General features: G+C 44.1%; 1 protein-coding gene across 8 annotated transcripts in view; it reads left to right on the top strand.

Annotated features, from left to right (window-relative positions):
• Window positions 1–21,936, top strand: part of FHAD1 (forkhead associated phosphopeptide binding domain 1) — a 41,353-nt gene that overhangs the window by 608 nt on the left and 18,809 nt on the right. For 4 of the 8 annotated variants that reach the window (XM_081016016.1, XM_081016019.1, XM_081016014.1 and 1 more), the window contains exons 2-19: window positions 384–487; window positions 1,602–1,814; window positions 2,822–3,095; window positions 4,200–4,264; window positions 5,121–5,351; window positions 7,203–7,326; window positions 7,669–7,799; window positions 13,127–13,192; window positions 14,512–14,616; window positions 15,371–15,478; window positions 15,880–15,954; window positions 16,656–16,808; window positions 17,624–17,819; window positions 18,567–18,637; window positions 18,724–18,846; window positions 19,357–19,464; window positions 20,545–20,634; window positions 21,149–21,374. In XM_081016016.1, the coding sequence (XP_080872142.1) occupies window positions 392–487; window positions 1,602–1,814; window positions 2,822–3,095; window positions 4,200–4,264; window positions 5,121–5,351; window positions 7,203–7,326; window positions 7,669–7,799; window positions 13,127–13,192; window positions 14,512–14,616; window positions 15,371–15,478; window positions 15,880–15,954; window positions 16,656–16,808; window positions 17,624–17,819; window positions 18,567–18,637; window positions 18,724–18,846; window positions 19,357–19,464; window positions 20,545–20,634; window positions 21,149–21,374 (2,455 nt within the window). In that variant the 5' untranslated portion in view covers window positions 384–391. The remainder of the gene's footprint in view (window positions 1–383; window positions 488–1,601; window positions 1,815–2,821; window positions 3,096–4,199; window positions 4,265–5,120; window positions 5,352–7,202; window positions 7,327–7,668; window positions 7,800–13,126; window positions 13,193–14,511; window positions 14,617–15,370; window positions 15,479–15,879; window positions 15,955–16,655; window positions 16,809–17,623; window positions 17,820–18,566; window positions 18,638–18,723; window positions 18,847–19,356; window positions 19,465–20,544; window positions 20,635–21,148; window positions 21,375–21,936) is intronic. The other 4 variants (XM_081016017.1, XM_081016021.1, XM_081016018.1 and 1 more) reach the window with 4 other exon arrangements.

Genomic DNA, 21,936 nt, shown 5'->3' with positions numbered 1-21,936 from the left:
CATCCATCTAAGTTCTACCCGTTGAAATTAATGCACTTATTATTATTTATTAAATTTCTATGCCACCTTCCATCCGAAGATTACAGGGTGGTGTACAATATATATATATAAAATACATACCATAATAAAAACAATACACCCTTATTGATTGCATTAGGTCTCCTCCTCAGAGTATGCCTAACATTGACAGAACTTTATATGCTTCCTTTCTATAAACAATAGTATTTAAGGCACCTAAGAAAAACCCTTAAAAGGCATTTCGCGAGCAGCTGCTATCAAACAACCTTTTGTTTTATCGGCATTACCACAAACCAAAAAATGATATTTATGGCTGTGCTCTCTCCTATGAGCATTCAAACCTGCCTTTTGCATACATTTTATAGGCTACACCATGAAGGCTTTTCTGAAGAGTCCTGATGGCATCTTGGCACTGAGGCCAAAGATAACCACTATAGGAAGGCATGAAGACTCTGACATCATCCTGAAGGTGATTTTATCAGATTAACTGATTCTGCTTATTGTATTTGCTGTTAAATCTCTTACCACGTTTTAGAACCGTTATTTCTTAGCTTGTGCAGAATTGCCTGTGAGGTATGGTGGTTGGAGCAGGGATGGGGATGCTCTGGCCCTCCAAATGTTGTTTGACTACAACTCCCACCATCCTTGGCTGTTGACCATGCTGGCCGGGGCTGATGGGAGTTGGAGCCCAGCAACATCTGGAGCACCTACAGGTTCCCCACCCCTTGGTAAAAGTAATGGACCTAGGACATGGGCATAGCCAGGATTTTTGTTAGGATGGGCAGAACTAACAGGATTGGTCAGTTACTTAAGTATTTCTATTGTTTTACTTGATCTGGGGGGTCAACTCCCCCCCGCCCCCCCCTTTGGCTACACCCATGACCCAGAACCAGAGAGATACAGATTCAAATCCTTGCTCAGCCATGAAGCTCACTGTCCTGTCTCCCTCCAGATGTTGTTAGGCCCCAATTCCCATCAGCCTCTGCTAGCATTGCCGGTGGCTAAGGATGATGGGTTGGCTTTCAGACTGTGTTCTGGGGTAGACCTCTGTGGCTTGTAGGATCTAATTTCTTTTTGTTTTCACTTTTTACTAGAAATCCCAACTTGGGTCCACCAACTGGAACCAGATGCAAAATAGGGGAGCAGGCAGTGGTGTGGGGAGAGTGAGTGAGAGAGACAGAAAGAGAGAGAGAGCAAAGCAGAAGCATACCCTGGAACATATGTCTTAGTTACTACAAATCAGGGATTCTCACAGCCTAATTTAGGGGATGCTCACTTTACCGCCATAGAGAGCAGTGAAGTTGTTGTTTTTCAGTGCATGTCACAGTTCTCCCCCCCCCCCCCAGCTGTTCACATCAGTATGGTTTCATTAGTGTCAGAATTGTACACAACAGGGGAAGCTGACAGAGCTGGGATGTCTATGCAAAGGTGTTCACACCTTGGCTAGAGGTGAATTATGAACTGCTTAGTGACTCCAGTAGGCGTGAAGCTGGTTTGAGAAACAAGTATCAAGCAGTAGTATTGAACAAGTCTGTATCTCCAGGAAGTTTTTATGCTGCTGAGTTTTGAAATGTAACTTTCAGTCTCTAGGGATTGAAGAGCACCATGCAGCCATCGAATTCAGCGATTCAGAAAACAGCTTCATTCTCCGGGATTTCAACTCGACCCATGGAACGTTTGTTAATGATTGCCACATTCAGAACGCGGCAGTGAAAGTGAGCCCTGGAGACATTTTGCGGTTTGGCTCCAATGGAACAGCCTTTGAGCTTGTGCTAGAAAATGGACCTCAGGTAAAGGTGATGTCATTCATTTTATAAGGTCACTGCTTAATGCTTTTCATAGGCCCCTTTATACCCTGCTGTTTGCTTCTAGCACTTTAGTCTTAAACACGTACAATAACCTGAGTTGTATCACAGTGATTGCCATGTTGCTCAGACAGCACTTAGTGCATTGAATCCCAATTACACTTGAAGCACTTAATGCCAGTTTTATTTATACAGCTTTCCATATTATGCCTGAGGCAACTGAGACCTATTTGAGATGGATGTTTCTCATATAAACTAAAATAATAAGCAGAGTTCTACCTATCCCAATGGTCTACCTGGTTGGGGCAGGGTCTTTATCTGAAGATACGTGTGTGTGTGTGTGTGTGTGTGTGTGTGTAAGATTGTTGTCGTTTAGTCGTGTCCGACTCTTCGTGACCCCATGGACCAGAACACGCCAGGCACTTCTGTCTACCACTGCCTCCCACAGTTTGGTCAAACTCATGCTGGTAGCTTCGATAACACTGTCCAACCATCTCGTCCTCTGTTGTCCCCTTCTCCTTGTGCCCTCCATCTTTCCCAACATCTGGGTCTTTTCCAGGGAGTCTTCTCTTCTCATGAGGTGGCCAAAGTATTGGAGCCTCAGCTTCACGATCTGTCCTTCTAGTGAGCACTCAGGGCTGATTTCCTTAAGAATGGATAGGTTTGATCTTTTTGCAGTCCATGGGACTCTCAAGAGTCTCCTCCAGCACCATAATTCAAAAGCATCCATTCTTCGGCGATCAGCCTTCTTTATGGTCCAGCTCTCACTTCCATACATCACTACTGGGAAAACCATAGCTTTTACTATACGGACCTTTGTTGGCAAGGTGATGTCTCTGCTTTTTAAGATGCTGTCTGCTATAAATAATCAATACATGGAATCTGTTGTTGTGGTTGTTTTATCCATGTTTCCAACAATAAGACTTTATTGGGTGGGTTTGATTTATGCCTACGTTTTATTATTTTAATGGACTTTTAAAAACTTATCCCCCCCATAGGTCTCCTGCCCTCCTGTGAGTCGCCGTGTAGCCTGGCCAGGGCAGCTACATTTAGTCACAGAGACAAAGCCTCCTTCACCAGTGGCTGCTTCTCAGTTTCCATCCCTTCAGTCTCAAAGGTCCCCGCCCATTAGCCGCAGCTGGTCCTATGGCGGAAGTGGGACTTTGCCACATCCACCACTTAGGAAAAGGCCTGTAAATGCTTGGGGCAGACCGGTTGCTTCACCTTCTTTCTCTCCTGATGCGTTCATCAAGCCTTCTGCACCAATACCAGGTATTGCCTTAAGCTTCGTGTCGCATTGCTTGGAAGGCTCAGTAGTGTGGTTCTAGGTATCAATGGTAATTTATTGTGTAAATGGTGGCATTGTGGCTCTCTGCAGACCACCGTAAACAAAAACACAGGTCCCTGCCTGCAAGGAGTTTGCAATCTGAATGTCATATGTGCAAGAGAAAACAAAGGGATGGAAGAGGGAAAGGAATAGAATGTGCAATAAAGAGAGAGAGAGAAGAGTAACAAGAGGTGAATGGTTCTACTTGGGTTGGGAGTGAGCCCAAATGCTTTACAGAAGAATTTTGGGGAGGGATCTAAAGGGTGAGAGAATTTAGGACCCCCCCCCCCCCATTCTTGTGAATGCTGTAAGTTTTAACTATTTTTCTGAATTTTAAATTGTAACCCACCCTGGGACCAGCTGGTGATGAGTGAGTAATAATAATAACAACAGGTTGTTGTGCACTACTTGATTTCTGCTTAATAGCAGCGACACAATCCAAAGTCTACATACTTTCAAATTTGCAATGTGTAGTTGTGTGCAAATGTCAAATCTAGCATTTATTTCAACTAGCAGTCTTGTACCCAGCATTGCTCAAAAATTCTAAGAAATCAAGGGGTCAGTGCAGTTTTGAAATCAGTGCAGTTTTGAAAGGTGCAGCATCCAATTGTGTCCAAACATAGACAAAAATCTGCTACCTGATCTCAGGAACGAGCATGCAAAATTTGTTTAAAATATCTTAAGATGTATCCAAGCAAACAAGCAGCTTTCCAAAATGTATGGTAGTTAAGCCTGGAAGGTGTCAGCTACACTTGCTACACACATTTTAGTTTCCATACTTTAAGCACTTATAAGAAAACCAAACAGTGATGAATAATAATGGAGCATTGTACTTCCTCCCCACCCTCTCTCTGGCACTTCTGTCCCCAAATTGCTATTGTCTAATGAGTTGGCAGAAGTGGGGGGTGGAGTGGGGAGACTGGCTTATCAGTGCTTGAAGCCAAGTTACAGAAGTGCCTTGGCAAGAAGCAGCAATAGAAATGCACCATCAAACTCAGGGTAAGATTACTTTTTCACTGTCGCTCTCTGGGTGTCTTGTTCTGTTCCAGGAAGCGGAGCTGCTATTGGGCCTTTGACAAACGTTCATCAAGGGGATGCACTTCTCAAGGAAAGGGTAAGGTTCCTATGCAGAAGTGTACGATTATCTCAAAGTGTTTAAAGCAGTCTTCCTCAACCTGGTGCCCTCCAGTTATTGTCAGTCTCCACCTCCCATCATCCCCGAGTCCAGCTACATCTGGAGGCCATCAGGTTGGAAAAGCCTGACTAAGAACATTTGTATCCCACCTTCCATTGAATTCCAAGGCTGCTAACAATTTGAAACCAGTAAACAATTTTGAATATCTTGTTGCAGTTCCCCGCCGCCGCCCCAGTTTTTTTGATGGGCGATGATTATGTTGTTTTGCTGCTGCTGTACTACCAGCGTGTTCTACTGCTGTTATGGGGAGGTTTTTTGTCTATTTTTTATGAATTGCTTGTCTTTTTATAAAAATTAAAAAATTAAAGTCTACTAGCACCTTATAAACCAACTAAGTTTGTTCTGGTATAAGCTTTTGTGTGCAAGCACTTCTTATTCCATGGTGCCTGAGTACTGGTTTGATAAGAATGTCACTAGAGGGTGAATTTTAGGGAATAGGGCAGGATAGCGAATTTGTGGCTCTCCAGATAGATGTTCTTGGACTTCAAATCCCACCAGGCCCAGCTAATATGCCCAGTAGACAGAGATAACGGAAACTGCAGTCCCACAATATCTGGAAAGCCACATGTTAGTCACCCCCGGTGTAAGGCAAGTAAATTTCATGCAGATAACTGCTTCAGATGGTGAAATATGTATATATTTAATAAGTAGAATAGATGGATTTGGCATATCGTAAAGAATCCAGTGTTCACTTTGTTGAGGAATAAGAAAAAACAGAAGCTAGTCAGGAACAAAGGCATGTTATGGTCCCAAGCAGCTGTATTCCTCTACACAGGACGAGGTAATTCTGAAAATGGGGAATGAAATCAGCCGCCTCTCTGGCTTTGAAAGTGAGTGCAGTCGCAAAGACACGGTGATAGCAAATCTTCAAAATGAGATTGCCATGATGACAGAGAAGATGATGGCAGCTCTTGCCAAGAAGGACGCTGAGTTTCATCAGAAGCTGGTGGACCTTGAACAAGATGTTTCCGCAAAGACAAAAGAGATTAAAGCCTTGAAAGAGGAGGTATGGAGGGACAGGGAACAGTGATGGACCTCAGGTTCAGAAATATAGGAAGCTGCCTTCCTCTGAATTAGCCTTATTTTGTCTACACTGACAGCATCTTTCCAGGGTTCAGACAAGGGTCTTTCCCAGCCCATCTGCCGATGCTGGCAATTTGAATGTGCAACCTTTTACCTTCAAAGCATGTACTTTATCACAGAGCTACAGCTGGGCTTGGAGAAGAATATCTTTGGTCCACTTTTTTTAAACGGACCAACCCAATCCGACACTCATGAACTGGCTTGCAGATTGGAATGCACCTCCTGGTTGGATTGCACTTGTTTTCAGATTTTGGAGTGCTTTTTTTGCTGCACAAAAAGTGCACACAAAAAGAGGTGTTTTACATAACAAAATGCTTGTTTTACTGGTGAAGACATTGAAAAGTATGTCTTTTATGTAAAATGGGAAAGGTCAGGATGGATTGGACCAACCCCCTCCTTCCATCTCTTTTTTTTTATTATTCCTTCTGACTTACTGATCAGTGGCAAGCCATGGTTTGCCCAGTTTGGATGCAGCAGTGAGCAATAGTTTGCCATTAATCAGGAAGTCAAGGAGGGAACTGGAGCATGTAGATGGAAGAGTGAATGCAACTGCTTTTGGCTCTTTGGGGGTTTTTTTCACATGTACGGCTTAACGGTGCTTCTTTCATCCGGCTTTTTAATGTTAATGGAAAACCTACATTGGCCAGTATATTCACTCACATTCCAGTCACCTCTCTTATTTATTAACAGCATGTATGTGAATGCTGCAAGAGGCACTCAAGCAATTTAAACTTGATGTATGAAAACAGACAAAGCTGTTCTCACCACTATCGGCCTTTTTCCTGGGCTGCATTTATTAAAGTTGTAGACATTCTGCCATTCTGCCATTTATTAAAGTTGTAGACCTGTGGGGGCTCACAGGTTATTTGGTGATCCAAAGAAGTTGCCAGTGGGACAAGGATAAGCATAAAATGATGCACAGCTGTAGAGATCTGCCTAGATGTCTGGGTTTAGAATGGAAGAGCCAGTGCGTGGGGTTCAGGCAGCCTGACAGCAAAATTGGAGACCTGGTGATGGAGATACATTGTAGGAATACGCAGGGGTGTAGGTAGCTGCTCCGGCACCCAGAGCGGTGGGGCGGGGCGATGCATCAAGCTGCCCACGGAGTCTGCCTGGTGGACGCAAGCCCCACACTGCTGTTTTGGGCAGTGTGGGGCCCCGAGCCACCGCATCACTCCCATGAGAGACATGGGGCTCGGGCACACTGCAGGCCAGGCCCCACGGTAAATGCCAATCCCCGCAGTGTGCCATTTTGTCACCCCCCTCAAGGATGACACCCGGGGTGGGCTGCAACCCCCTTCCTACGCCCCTGGGGATACAGAACATGTGACTCTCCAACTCCCCATCATCCCTGACCATTGGCCACACTGGCTGGGACTGATGGGAGTTGGAGTCCAACTGCACCAGGAGGCCCCCAGACCCCCCACCTCTGCTCTAGAAGGTAATGAATGAATGAGAAGGAAATGAAACAGTTCTGCAGCAGCATTAATGCCCATTGCAGCTACACTACTGTGATTCCTGAAATGCTTGACCAGGGGCCACAGTCACTTGCCACAGTGAGAGTGCCATCTCCCTTTGACTTGGCTTTGCGGAGCTGCACAGATCCTGTCTTCTCCAGACTCCCCACCCAGTGTAATGTGACTAGGATCACTGCATGCCTGCTTCACAGGGGTTTTGTTGTCTGCATTGGTGCTATAGAAATGCACGATTGAATCCAAATTGGTGTGAACTGGCTGTGTTCTATCTTTTGTTTCCATAATCATGTTTGCAATAGGTTTGCAACTTGCAGAGTAACACGAGTGAAGTGTTGTACCATTCCCTTTCTGAACGAGACCTACAAATTGCACACTGGAAGCAAGAAACTGAGGCGCTGAAGAAGAGCTATTCTCTTACAACAGGTGTGCTTTGCCCAGTCAGCAATAACTTTGGGATGATTTGCTCCTTATTTTGTACAGCTTGGGTCAGTTCTTTCCCTCGGCGCCTTATATTTGGGAAGCTCAAATTGGCTTTTAAGGGCTTCCTTTTTGCAGTCATCCAGAAGAACCTCTTGCGTCGTAACCAGCATTAATCCTACTCAGAGTAGAACCACTGTGATTTATGAACATCACTAAGTGAAGTCTACTCATTTCAGTGAGTCTCCTCTGAGCAGGTTATTTATTTATTTCATTAATATTCTTTAAGATGTCATTATGAAGATTTTTTTTAAAAAAAAATCTATGCCTTATTATTTCTTCCCGCAGGACTGGTGACCAGTTTGCAAAAAGACATTACATCAAAGGATCATAACATCCAGCAATTGAAAATAGAGGTGGAGAAGTTTAGGAGAGAAAGCAGGGAGAAGGATAACCAGCTTGCCCAGGTTTCTGCCCAGGTGAATAATCATGTTTTTTAAAACCCTGCTTGGATTCTAGTATGTGGGGTGCTACCCCACACAATGCACACACCCGTCCATTATGTTCTTCCCTTTTGAATAACTAAATTGTAGGAATATAGGATTAACGTTGACAAAGTGCATGATTAGAGCTCAAGGACACATTCCAGAAAAGAAAAGGAAAGGAAAGGAAAGGAAAGGAAAGGAAAGCAGAGCCAGTGAAGGGTGTGGCTTAAGGGAGAGTTATCCAGATACAGAGGGTTGCATTTGGTTCCTGAGGTTCCCCACCCCTGGAGTAGCGTTTTGTGCGAAGTTGCCAGGAACCCCCAGCTCAAGACATGTGACACCTGTAGACTGGCTCCACTCACTGTAGAGGGAGCTGTAGGCATTTGCTGACCATCCCTCAGAACTCCCTAGAGAGTCAGGTGACGCAGTAGAACGAACCCCTCTGCACAGCCTGCTATGCCGCCTCATGGCCTCCTACTGCTCTTCCTTGCTCTGGAGTAACCAGGAAAGGCCACCTGGTTGCCATTTTGTGTTTCATGGGTCATGCCTTCTACCTTCTTTCCATCGGTGCACGATGCTGTGCCTCCCATCCTCACTTTCAGGTTGGTTCTTGAATTAGTCTGGCTCTTGAATTCCACTGTGGCTCATTAGTGCACTTCCACTTCTATTATCATTCCTGATTCTTATGTGTGTCTTTGAAAACCATGCAAGTCTCTTTATGTTGGATGCCTGCCTTTGTAACAATAAGGCTCCCTTTCAGAGTATTTAAATTCTGGGGCAGGGTAGGTGTTAGGTGACCTCTTACGAACTACACAGTCTCAGCCCCTAGTTCCAATTTTAGCCAAATCATGCCTCCCTGTAGCATTTTAAAAGAATAGGCAAAGGGACATTTAAAAGAGTTAGTTGTGCATCTCTGACTGATCAAAGCCCTTTCTAAGAACTGTAGGTTTGACTTGTGCTGCTTCGTGCATTGCTGTTTCTATCCCAGTCTTTTGTAACGTTCTTAACTAATGAGTGCTCTTACAAACCTTCACTTTTGCACAAAGGTCTGTACCTCTCCTGCATCTATTTTTCACTAGTACTCCTTCAGTGATTTAATACTTGGGGGATGTATTTTTTAAGCGAATAAATCTCCTGATCATTACTATCACAGGAAATGGCTAAGATCCAAAGAGGTCTTCATGCCTAATGGAATATCTGCCTTTCTCAACACGGTATTGCAAAGTCCCTTCACACTGTTGTACCTTCAGAAGATACCTCCCTGCATTTTACTTGCCCCATAAGTAAACATGGCTTCTCACGACCTTTGCAAATCAAATACTAACTGGGTTGCAGGACTGGCACCAGGCTTGAGTACATATTAACCAGCTGGACACCCACTCACACCTAGCATCAGCAATCAGGAACCCCCTGAATCATTAGTTCCCCACTGCCACCCCATGCCACCGTTGCTGCTGGTGTCCACCAACACTTGCCCTCCCCTGGCACAACTGTGGTTGCCTGTCACTCTCTAGACGGGTTTACCCAGCATGGTATAGCTACTGTTACGAGCTGAGCAGCTTCTGCTCCACTTAGTGCTCAGGACTCCTGTACTACAACCCCCATAGCTCATTGCTAATCTGGGCATTGCATGGTTGGGATTTTAGCATGGCATCAAGTCAAGAGCTGAGCCATCACCTGGCTCCCAACAGAGGCTGCACTGCAGCAGGTAATGCTTTTTGAAGGGAGGGGGTGACTGGAGGCTGTAGCACTGCCAGCACCAGCACCATAAGCAGCAGCCGAGGCAAGGTGATACCAGCCCTGGCGAGCTCTGCTGGGGCTCATGGGCCCTGGCAGCTGCCCAAATATGCCAGGTGCGATGCATTTCCTCCCCCACCCATCCCCACCTCCACTTCAGGCAAACTACTTGCAATTTTATAAACATTAATTCAAATGCAATTTGGAAGTTTATCCCAGTGCTCAACTCCTTATTTAAAACACACACACACACCATCACAAGTTGTAGACAGCCGGCATGGTGCACAACCAGCTTCTGCTCCAAACATGCAGAACCAGTTTTCTAGGCATGAGCAAAAGGCAGTGTGGATGCTGCCACCCTCTGTTTCAATTAGTTTCAGTTAAAAATACTGATTCAGATGCTTTGGGGCTGACTTGTTTTACCTATATATTCATACTATTTATACACTTAACCCTAAGGCAGTCTCTTGGTGGTTTACACAAGGACACATACACAATCTGTCTATACACCCACCTACCCATCTATCTATCTATCTATCTATCTATCTATCTATCTATCTTATCTATCTAAGAGGTGGGGAACATTTGGTCATGCCTGGCCATTGGGCATGTTTGCTGGGACTGATGAGAGTTGTAGTTCAGCAACATTTGGAGGGCCGACTGTTCCTCACAACTTATATATAAGGGGTGGTGGTGGAATGAAACAGGAAAACAATGACGTAATGCAATGTAATGTAAAACAATAAAATCCCCCATCACATTTTGAAAGCGCCTTAGCAGGGACCTCTTGCTTCTTCAGCCTCTGTCTTTCCAAAGGCAAAGCATGATTCAAAATATGCATCCCTAACCCCACCACACCTCTCATCCAAACTCTGCCATGCAATTTCACAAATCATATGGTACGTCCTGCTCATGTAGTATCAATCATCCACCAATCCACACAAAGACACCATCCACCCAGTCACTCCCTTACTCTACTGAAAATGGAAGACAATGAAACCATTCACAGTGAGTTGTGTGGTGCTTTGGTTTTCAGCTGGCAAGGTTAATTCAAAACAAATATTTTTAATGAATATGGCTCAGGGCTTCATTCCTGCAATCAAAGTACTCCCATGTAAATATATGTTTTGTATTTGGGGCGTTCCTTTCATTTGGCCATCACCTCACCTGTTTTCAAGGAGCTACTACTAGTCCTTCCTTTGACAATTGGCTTGTTTATCGCCTGGTCCACAGTACACATGCACCCTGGTCTGGATTTGCTTGCCAACTTTTTTACCCATCTGTCCCTGTTCCTTTGAACAGCTGGTCTGCTGCTGAGAGTAGCACTTCCCTGAAAACGGCCTGTGGATTGTTGCAGACCAGGCAGCTGTTTCAAGGCAGAGGAGCAGGCCAGGCTGCTTTTTATCTCGTTAGTTGAAAACTGTGTTTGGATTTATGGGAGATAGCTGGGAATCGCAAGTGGCGACAGCACTGCTGCACTCAAGACCTGCTTGTAGGCTTCCCTTTGGGGCATCTGGTTGGCCACTGTGAAAACACTATAGACTAGATGAGCCTGTGTCTTGATCCAGCAATTAAGCTCTTCTTTAGCTTGCATGTGAGAAAGCTACTGCCCCCTATAAATACATGCTTGTATACTTGATGCGTAGCTCTGATTGTCTCTGTTGCGTTTCTGTATTTTGGATCTGCTGGTAGTTATTATGGTCCCTATATGTTGGCTGGTTTATTTTATTTTATATTTTATGGCATACATAATCGTTGTGTCGTGGCTTCAAAATGTAGGGTTGTGGTGTGTGTGTTGTTGTTTTTTAAAAAACCCTTTTGGTGGTATTTTTATGATGCTGTAAACTGCTCAGTGCTTTCTCTGAAATATGGAACAAATATAAACTACATAAATAAATCAGAGAAGGGTCACCTTTCCCAACAGGATGCCCAGGGTGGCTTGCAGCCAACATGTAAACAAAACAAAAAAATGACTAAAAAGAAAATCACCTCCCTTAAATACAGGCTTTGCAAACTTTGCATCCTTTGGTCCTGTTGCTTGATAAAATCAAGTATATCAAAACCAGAAACAATTTCTAGAGGGGGCAGGCATGTTATTTTGTTGCTTCCAAAATAGCAAGAGAGTCTTCTTGCGCCACATAAATGTTTTAGTCTTTCAGGTGCTACTGGACTCTTAGAAATGGGCATGAACATTATAAACTCCCTGGTTATTGGCCACATATCACAAGCATATCACAAGCAATAAACTCATTGCTTTGTCAAAAGTTATGGCCCAGGGGACACCTGTTACAAAAGAAATCTGAGATGGGAAGACCACTTAGTTTCCATATAATGCTGGAAATTATAAATATGGAAATCATCTATTGGTTTTGATCTCATGATATTTGAAAAGCCTTTTTCAGCCTGAGGGCCACATTCTCTTCTGCGCAACCTTCTTAGGGCTGCATGCCAGTGTTGGGTGGCCCAGAGACAAAAGTGGGCATATTGACGAATGTGAACTTTACTTTTGTGTATCAGGCTAGTTTCTACACTCGCTCGCACACCGCTCTCTATCCTCTGTCCAGGCAAGCAGGAAGCACTATCAGAGTTCAGGGACACAAGGGCAAAAATATTTGGGGTACAAAGCAAGGCCAGTGAGCTATAGAAATACAGAATAACATACACCATAAATACAACAGGGGAGCATTTAAAGTGGCTAGATGAAATCAGTGTTCTTGAAATGCTTGCTGAAATAAAAATGTTTTTGCAGCATGCGAAAAACCATGCAATGTCAGCATCTGCCTCACCTTCACTGGTGACTTTGCTTTGAATGATACCTTTGAAATATAAAGAGATTTGATTTCTGGGACATGATTCACTTCCCAAAATCTCAGGGCTCTGGTCAGCCTAAAAGGGGGTGAGGTGCTCTTTAAGGCCCTCTGGCTCAAGTTGTTTATGGCTTTGAGCACTAGTTGTGAAACTTTGAACCTGAACAGGTAGTGTATAGGCAGCTATTGCAATTCCTGGAGCACAGGTATTACATGCTGTTGGAAAGTTACTCCCATCAGCAACCAAGTTGCCATGCTGAAAATTCTGGACCAGGCTTAAGGAAAGCGCCACATAAAGCACATTGCAGTAATTAAGTCGTGAGACTACCAACACATGGACTGCTGTACGTAAGTGATCGCAGTCCAGGATACCTTATGTTTTAACTGGCAAAGAAAAGGTCTTCTTCTCCTGCTTTCCCCAAAGCAAGCTGGCTTTGACTGGCAATATAGCTGACATTTCTTAATCTGTGTCGTTCTTGCTCAGATTCCAGTGCTCATGGCTCTTTTGTTTTTTCTTCCTTTGCTGTAAAACTCTTGCAGAAGTCTTTAATAATCAGGGAGCTAGTTGAAGGCGCCTGCATTTAGAATTGATATTTTGCTTTGGGAGGGGGGGTGTTATGTTTTTTTAAAAAACAACAACAACAAAACATTATTTGTTGTGAAATTTGAACTTCCAAATGGGAATAAGGTACCCTTCTATATACCAGAAGGGCCAATGTGAACATGATAATGCCTCTCTTGCTTGATCATGTTTCCCTTCATTGCTGTTCGTTGCAGTGTGCTAGGATAAAAGAGGAAATGAAGCGTGAATTCAGAGAGAGAGAAGTAAATGCTTATCAGAATGTGAGTTAGCCTTCAGTTTACTTAACATTTGCTTATGAATATAACACCCATGCAGACTTAGAATGATAGATGGATTTGCTAGCAGTTTAACCCTTTATTAGTTTTAAGATTGCCTATTGCAAATAGGGGACTGCAGCACCTGTCTTGCACTGTGTGCTTTCCTCCTAGCTGAAGTGCTCCTCTTGAGCATTCCAGCCTCATTCTCTTCTAGGAAACTCTATCCCATTTCTCTGCCCTGCCCCCAAAATTTCTATTTTCCTTTTCCAGCTGGCAGTAAACATTCTAGGCTGAATCAGGGCTACTCCTACTCAGAGTATAAAGGTAAAGGGACCCCTGACCATTAGGTCCAGTTGCAGATGACTCTGGGGTTGCGGCGCTCATCTTGCTTTATTGGCCGAAGGGAGCCGGCGTACAGCTTCCAGGTCATGTGGCCAGCATGACTAAGCTGCTTCTGGCGCACCAGAGCAGCGCACGGAAACGCCATTTACCTTCCCGCCAGAGTGATACCTATTTATCTACTTGCACTTTGTGCTTTCAAACTGCTAGGTTGGCAGGAGCAGGGACCGAGCAACGGGAACTCACTCCGTCACGGGGATTCGAACGGCCGACCTTCTGATCGGCAAGCCCTAGGCTCTGTGGTTTAACCCACAGCGCCACCTGCGTCCCTACTCAGAGTATACCCATTGCAATTAACAGACATGTCTGATTTAGTTCCATTAATTTTAGTGGGTCTGATTTTGAGTAGTTTTTAGCTGACTACATTGAAGTTTTTTGCAGAGTAAGTCCATCGAAATACTTTAATGTCCATAAATTTCAATGAGTCTTACTTATAAGTAGGAGTGATTTTAGATACAATCTTTTGTGGCCACTGTGCATGCTCAAACTTCATTTTTTTCAGGAGAGGTGAGGTTGCTCCTTTCGCATCTACCTATAGTTTGTACTTCTGCAAACCTTGAGGCTCCCCCAAACAGGCTGCCCTTCCTTCTTGTTCTTTAGTGGTTCTGTTTCGGCTGCAGTTCCTCTCAGCACACACCAGTCGTGTTCAATATTAGAAGGCGTGGCCTAAGTATTACATGTTTAAATATGACTGGAATAGAAATCAGATCCGGTCAGCAACTAACCACATTAACTGCCTGAGAGGCATCAGTTCTGCTTTGAATAAGGATGGAAGCTGTGACCACAGTCCGCTAGAATTTCTTACTACCCATAGCTCAGAGGACCTCTGCATGTGTTTCTTACATACTAAAAAAAATCCTTGGGATAAAGGTTGGTGTGATTTTCTACAACTGATCCTCCCCACTTCCCTCTGGTGCCTACAGCAAATCAGCGAGCTGGAGCTACAGGTGAAGAGATACAAAGAAGACATAAATAAGTTCCGCACGGAGCACGGAATGTTAAGCAACAAACTTGCTGAAAAAACAAAGGTAAATGGCTATTTTCTTCACAGTTTTCCTTGAGGGTAGCTTCTAAAATAGGAGTTCTGGGAGTGAGGGTACCAGCAGCACACACACACACACACACACCGTAAAAATAAAAATAAATCATTATTTAAATGTCTATTCCATGGGTCCACCCAAAGGAGCCCAGGGCAGCAAACAGAAAAATAAAACACACACACATCATTAAGAGCATTGGTGAAAGTGGCCTTTCTGTGCATATCCTATCTCGCCACTAGATGGCAAAGTAACCACAGGTAAAATGTTCACATCTAGTCAAAGACTGTCCAGTCCAGAATGGCACATTCCAGTCAAACACACTAACCATAGAGGATTACATTGATCATAGATTTGTTGTATCAAAGAGTTGGAAAGAATTAGCTACGATACTTGTGAAAAAGAAGCAGCAAAATAACTCATTTACACCAAGAGTGGGCAGTAGATAGAACGTGATCTACTGGTAGATTTTGGGGTGGTTTGCAAGGGTTTCTGACTCCAAATTGTTTTAACAATGGCAAGAACAAAGCGGTTTTTTTGCACCTAAATTAGGCTACTGAAAAGTTAACTGGGAGAGACGCATCTTGTCCTTTGCTTTTGTATCTTTTGCAGTTTGGTCTGGCTGGTAGGTCTTGCATTCCTTATGAGAAGCAAAGCAGATGCAGTAAGCCTGAAGTCTGCCCTCCCTCTGGCCCCCACCCTATTTTTGTACAGCCTTGCTATCCCCAGACTTTCCCTGTTTCAGGCTGAAGGGGACCTGAAAAAAGAGTGTGAGAGGCGATCCCAGCAGTTACAAGAAATGGGGCGCAGGGAGCGCCTCATTAAGTCGGATCTGGATCTGGCAGCAACTCAGGTAGGGGCAGCTGAAACATCAGTTATGGTGTCCTGGTTTGCACGTGGTTTAATTAGCCAAAGTGTGGCTCGCTTGTTTAAATGATCAAGTGGATTCTGGTCCATTAAAATGTATACAATAAGAAAATGTTTTGGGTACCACAAGATTCCTAGTTGCTTTTACAACCCACTGTATTTCTCAGCAAGGAAGTTAGTGCACTCACTGGAAGTTTTTAAGCAGAGGTTGGATGGGTAGCTGTCAGGGATTCTTGAGCTGAGATTCCTGCCTTGCAGGGGGTTGGACTAGATGACCCTTGGGGGGTACCTTCCAACTCTACAGTTCTGTAATGGAAGGGGGGTGGTCCCTGCTGTCAGTTAAGTTTTACCATCAACCTTTTTTCACTCTTGGTTTTCTGCCGTTAGGCACAGCGCTTTAGACACCAACTTACCGAAGCTCTCTTTTCACAACTTCCAGAGAAGGCACTAACAGATCAGCAGGTAAGATCTTTGCCCATCAAACACAGGAAGATTAATGTTGTGCTGTGGACCATGCTGTTGCCCACTGCCTTTGTTGAGTTCCTTGCCATGCTATGGGCACTAAAAAAAAATACGTAAATGATTTATATACTTCTGAAATACAAGAGTTCCTAAGTGGTTTACAAAGATACAGTACACAAAATAAGTTAAAACTATAAAATTGAACCTCAGTTGAAATGCCTTCCGTAGGTGCTGGAAGTTGCATAGGAAGGAGGCCTGTCTGACCTCAGCTGGAAGGGAGTTCCAAAAAATTGGACCCACGATACTGAACACACAACTCTTGGTGGATGCAAGCTGTGCCTGCAAGCCATAGGGGACCACTGAAAGGTCCCCCAGCAGGCCAGCCCTTATTAAGAGCATCACACAAGACAAACACACACACACACACACACACAGAGAGAGAGAGAGAGAGAGAGAGCGCGCACCTTATGGGGTGGAGGTGTATGATGAGAATTCACCAGATTCCATTATTGTTGTACTGATACAAGAGGTGAATTTTGAGCAAAACGGGGTGGGGACATGTGCTTTCAACACACAGCTTTACTTTTTAATGAGGAAATGAATATTCAAATGTATTTCAGTGGGAAGTGAAGCATAAATCCCAGGAGTGAACAGATAAATAATATATTCTGACTTTTTCTTTGTTAACCCACACATAACAGATTGTTGAGAAGATAGAAGAAATCCAGGTGACCAGTGAAGAGTATTGCCAAAGGGAGGCACTGCTGAAAGAGGAGTTACTTGCCAAGAACTCTGAAATTGAGGAAGTGTCTGAAAACGTTGATCTGTTGAAGAAAGCATTGGATGGACTTCAGGTAATGCCTTTAGAAACATCTTCATAGGATATTAGCTTTCTCATTTTGTTTAGGTGAGTTATGGTGGAATTCTACACATGCAGGTTGCACAGGAATGGTCTGCAGCAGGGGCAGGAATGCTCAGGGCCACAGGCCACATCCTGCCCTCCAGACCTCTCTGCCTGGTCCACAGGACTCTTCCCAGGCCCTACCCCTCACCGGCGGTCCTGCTCCATGCTCTCCTTGAATGCTTTTGCCTAGCTGGAAGTGTCCCTGAACTGCAGTAGTGTCACTGGTTTGCTTGATCGGAAAATGTATGGATGTAGAAACCTCTGACATTTGCACCACCAGGATGAAGCCAGTTGTACAGAGGAAAGAATTGCACCTGTTGCTCCACCCATTTTGTTCCTCTGGCCCCACCCATCACTGTCATGAAAAAGGCTCCACTGGTCATCTAAAGAAGTCCAGTCCAGATTGCTAAAACAACTCCCTAAAAGAATCCGTCTGTGTGCCTTCCAGTATCCAGTTCATCAGGCTTATACTTGGGAATTACTTTTTTTTAAGAAAGAAAAATAATTGGCTTGGGTAATTGCTCTGGAGTGTTGAGAGATGACTTGGGGGGATTGTTATCTTTTCTGAATTCCTTCCTTGCAACAGGAAGATGAGGGCTGTTGAAACACAACACCAAATGATTTATTGCTAGAGCAACTAGCTGTTACAAAAACAGCCGAGAATATTATGTGGGGAAATGAGTCTTCACTGCTGCTTCAAGATAAGAATGACCCACACTCATGTCTGTGTGGGTTTGCTTCTTCTCTTCCCTGTTTTCTTGCTAGGATTTCTTGGGAACCTCTTATTGCAGCAGCAGCTTGAAGAAAGAGATCCGCAATCTCCAGAATCTGTGCCTGACCCCGCCTGCCTTGGGAGTCCAGACCTCAACAGCCGGAGTCCTCTGCAGCTTGCTGGGCTGGGTGGATGCAGTGGAATGTCTCCTTCGGGATGTGGGGCTTGATGTGTCTGGCTCTGAAAAAGGTTCCCTTGCCTCTCTTACATTTTCTGTGCACATTAATCATACTGTAGGACCCTAAGTGAGAGTGCAGTGCTGCCGTAGGTTCACTGCCCCAGCCAAAGTACTCTCTTCCCTCCTCATCATAACCAAAATCCAGCACCTGCATTGTAACCATGATCCGCCCCACCACCTGCCAACAGTTTATGATGGTTGATAAGTTAGTAAGCATAACCATAATAATTTTACTTTTAGTTTTTAGTATTTTACACTGCTTTGTGTGCCATTTTTGGCAGAACTGCAGTTTATAGATTCCTAAACAAATAAACAGAACCTGCTATAGCTGCTTTTTGTAAAATAAAAAAACAACCACGTGTTTTTTGATCCTGAAAATGGAACATGTAATCCAGGAAAGAGAAAGATTAATTGTCCAGGTGGAAGGCAATGGCATTATGTACGTACACACATACATGTGCGAGCAAACACCCCTTTCAATCCTGAACTTCCTCCAATGAGCACAGGCCAGTGTTCATGATCCCACCCACCCCATTTCATTCTCACGACAACCCTGTGAGGCTGATGGGAGTTGGAGTCCGTCAACTTCTGGAGGGCTGCAGGATCCCTAGTCCTGCCCTAGTCTGTTTTTCACTGCTGCACCAGAATGAGCTCCGTTTAAGGAAACCTGGCTAAAGAAAGGAATTTTCCAGGAAACAGAGGAGAGAGATGAAGCCTGGTCACTCCCTTCTGTTATCATGCTTGTCTGTCTTTGTCAGGAATGGCTTCCTACATGAAGAAGCTGCTGGGCAAACACCATGAGACCATGGCCAAACTCCAGACGCTGCAGGTAAAAGGTGTTTTCCCTGAAGTGAGCTTCTCTGGCTGAGGCCAGTAGCCCAAAGCAGGCCTGACGGTCTGAATCTTTTACTATAGAACCAGCTAAAGATGGCAGAGATGTCTCAGGATTCCCTCCTGCAGGAGAAGCTAAATGAACTGAAAGAAAAACTTGAGGAGCGATTTCGAGACAGAGAGCGAGAACTTCAGGAGAATGAGAAGGTACAAAGAAAGCTTAGGGGTGTTTTAAAAAGTGTTTGAACCCACCTTCTAAATGGAAGTGGCAATGGGGACATACTAGGCCTACATAGTAAGAACTGAAAAAGGTGGAACAAGATGCCCTGATCTGCTATCAGGGAGGAGCCCACAGAGCAAGGCAGGTCAGTTGTTGCGGCATCACAAAGTAATAACAATAGTAATAGTAGTAACAACAGCAACAATACAAAAATGCAATTACCTAAGTCTACCCCCTTTGGAACTGGTATCTTAATAATTCTGGTCCTCCATCCAATCATGCTGTGAGCGTACATCTCAGTAGCTCATATGCTTGGTATTTTGTAACTCCCCCCTCCCCCAATGCTGTGCCCAATGCAGCTAATTATTTTTTAAGGGCCTCTCCCACCAGAATGTTAACTTAACATTTGTTCATCTGTCACCAAGCTGTTTCTGCCTAGCAAATTTCCTTCGTTTGCTTTAAGGATGTTAACAAGAAAAATTAAATTACTTTCCCAGGTTCTGGAGGGGCTGGCTGCCCTGGAGGAAGCAAAATTAAAGGAGGCCATTGATGAAGAAAAGAAAAAGGTCCGAGATTTGGAAGCTCAGATGAAGCGATTGGCTGAGGTATGTAGAAATCCGTGGGCCTGCCTCCTCATTGCCATCCCACAATCTCCTCTAGCAGACAGCTAGAGAGATAAATATTTATATTGTGCATTTTGAGTGTTCAAAGGAAGCACTTCTTCCTACATTAAGTTACTTAATAACCATAGGTCCTTTTCCACTTTTATATCACACCATTCTTCTAAGGAACTAAAGACAGAGTACATGGTTCTTGCCTCCCTTCACCTCCACATTTTGCCCTCTCAAAAACAAACAAACAAAGAAACAGACAAACAAAACAAAAAAAAACCCTTGGAGCTAGACTAGGCTGAGAAGGCATGGGTGCCTCAAGGTTACTAAGTGGCTGAGCGGGAGTTTCGTACCTAGGTCTACCCAGCCATAACTTGACACTCTGACCATTCCACTACGTTGATTCAAAGCCAAGTATGGTCTGTGTTGCCCTCTCCACTACAATGGGCATTATGGTTTGAATGTGGCTTCTGATCCTCATTTGCAGGGCAAGCACAAGTAATCTGGATGTCTGAGACAGTGCGTCTCAAAGGGAGTCAGATCACAGAGGAGGAGGAGGAGGAGGAGGAGGAGGAGGCGGGAGGAGGGAGGCAAACTGAGCTCTTGACTAGGATGCTGGCAGCCCAGATTTCTAGTCCCTACTTGGCCATGAAGCTCACTTGGCTGATGATGCACCAGTCACTGTCTCTCAACCTTCCCTGCCTTCCAAGGTTCTTTGTGAGGCTGCAGTAAAGAACTAGATATGCTGCATTGAGTAAAAGGTGGGATATAAATGCAAAATACCAGCTAGTAAGCTTTGAAGCATGTTCTCCTTTGCCATAGCATGGCAATATATGTGGACTAAGTTAGAATTGAAAGAGGGATAAAATAAAGGGTCGTCGTCATTGCTTCCCCACCCCGCCATTCTCATCTGAAGTTCTCTAATCCAGACTCTTCCTGGTGTCTGATTTCCTGCAGCACAGTTATTGGCAAGTTAAACGCTGGTCTGCCAGGCTTTTAACTAAGACAAACCACACTCCATTCTCTGAAGCCTGGGTTCTGACTTCTCACTTATTGCTAATATGTTCTTTACAGGTAATTGAACTTAAAACAAAATCAGAAGAAGCTCTAAATGCCAAGATAAAGAAGGCTCTGGAGAGCCTAGAAGAGGTTAAGAGGAGAAAGGTAACTGGTGACAGAAGACTGCAAGCAATTCTGCTTGAGGGTTCAGCAGCTAGAAACTCCTGGCCCCAGATTTGGCCCTTTGAGGAGTGACAGCTGCTCCCACGTTTTCAACTTGGAGGTGAAAGACAGCAGCTGCTGGAATGGGAGATTTGTGAAATGCCGTTTTGGAGGGTTGGAAATTAAGGTCTGGGCTCATCCACCTCCCACATCTCAAAGTGTGTCTCTGAGATAAACCAGTTACTGATTTAAGTGCTGTATTAAGAAAGTTTTCTAATTCAAATGAATCATAATCTCCTCCCTCCCAACTGCCCCCAAAATTTGTTAAGAATAACACACCCTGGGGAGAAGGAAACTGATGAAGGACAAGATGCAAATTGAACAAATAAATAACTAAACATGAAGGTTTGCTGGTTTGATTTTCTCCTAGCCCCCTTGACAATGGCTTTATCTGAAAAAGTCACCCATGTGCTGAGCAAAATGAATGAGTTCTGTTTGGGGGTTTGCTCGTTTTTAGACAGTGGCAGAAGAGAAACTAACCATCTGGGAGAAACGTCTGAAGAGCATTGAGAATGAGAATGAGATGCAGAAGCAGAAGCATCAGGAGGAGATAACAGAATATAAGGAACAGATCAAGCAACACTCAAAGACAATAGTGGACTTGGAAAACAAATTTGTGGAAGCTGTCCAGAAGCTGAAGGCGGCAAAGGAGGAAAATGCAAAGCTTCAGAAGCAAATAGAAGGTCAGCAGAGAAAACAGAGAATGCTCTTGTCTGGTGCCCTTGGCATATCCTGTCATACTTGGGGCCAGTTCACGCCAACAAACTGCACTGAAGTTTTCTAAAATAACCTGCTGATTGATTAACTCAAGGGGTGACTTTTTTCTTAAATCAAAATGTTTTAATCAGTTACCCTAACTGAGTAAACAATTAATTGTTGATTTAAACCAGCCTTTTCTAAGCTAGCGGCCTCCAGCTGTTTTGGACTACGACTCTCTTTACCCCCAGCAAACACGGGGATGATGTGAGTTGTAGTCTGAAAAACGATCCTGAGAGTATCTAACCATCTTAGGGACAACTGATTAATCTGAATAGTTTACTGATCAAAAAAGCCTATTGTTGAACTCCAGACAGATTTAAATGTTCTCTTAATGCTTTCGATTTCTTTTTAAAATGTTTTAAATAGTGTTTTTTTTATTGTATGGTTTTATTACTCTGCTGTTTGCCATTCTCTTCTTGAGAAGTCATCAGGATAATAATCCAGATGTGAAACCTTACATTTCTCAGAATATTTTTATATTTTTGG

Source organism: Podarcis pityusensis (genome assembly GCF_964106645.2).
Source record: "Podarcis pityusensis genome assembly, chromosome: 8".
Lineage (NCBI taxonomy): Eukaryota > Metazoa > Chordata > Lepidosauria > Squamata > Lacertidae > Podarcis > Podarcis pityusensis.
Note: the sequence above shows the minus strand (reverse complement) of the source record. Positions and strands in the feature narration are given on the sequence as shown.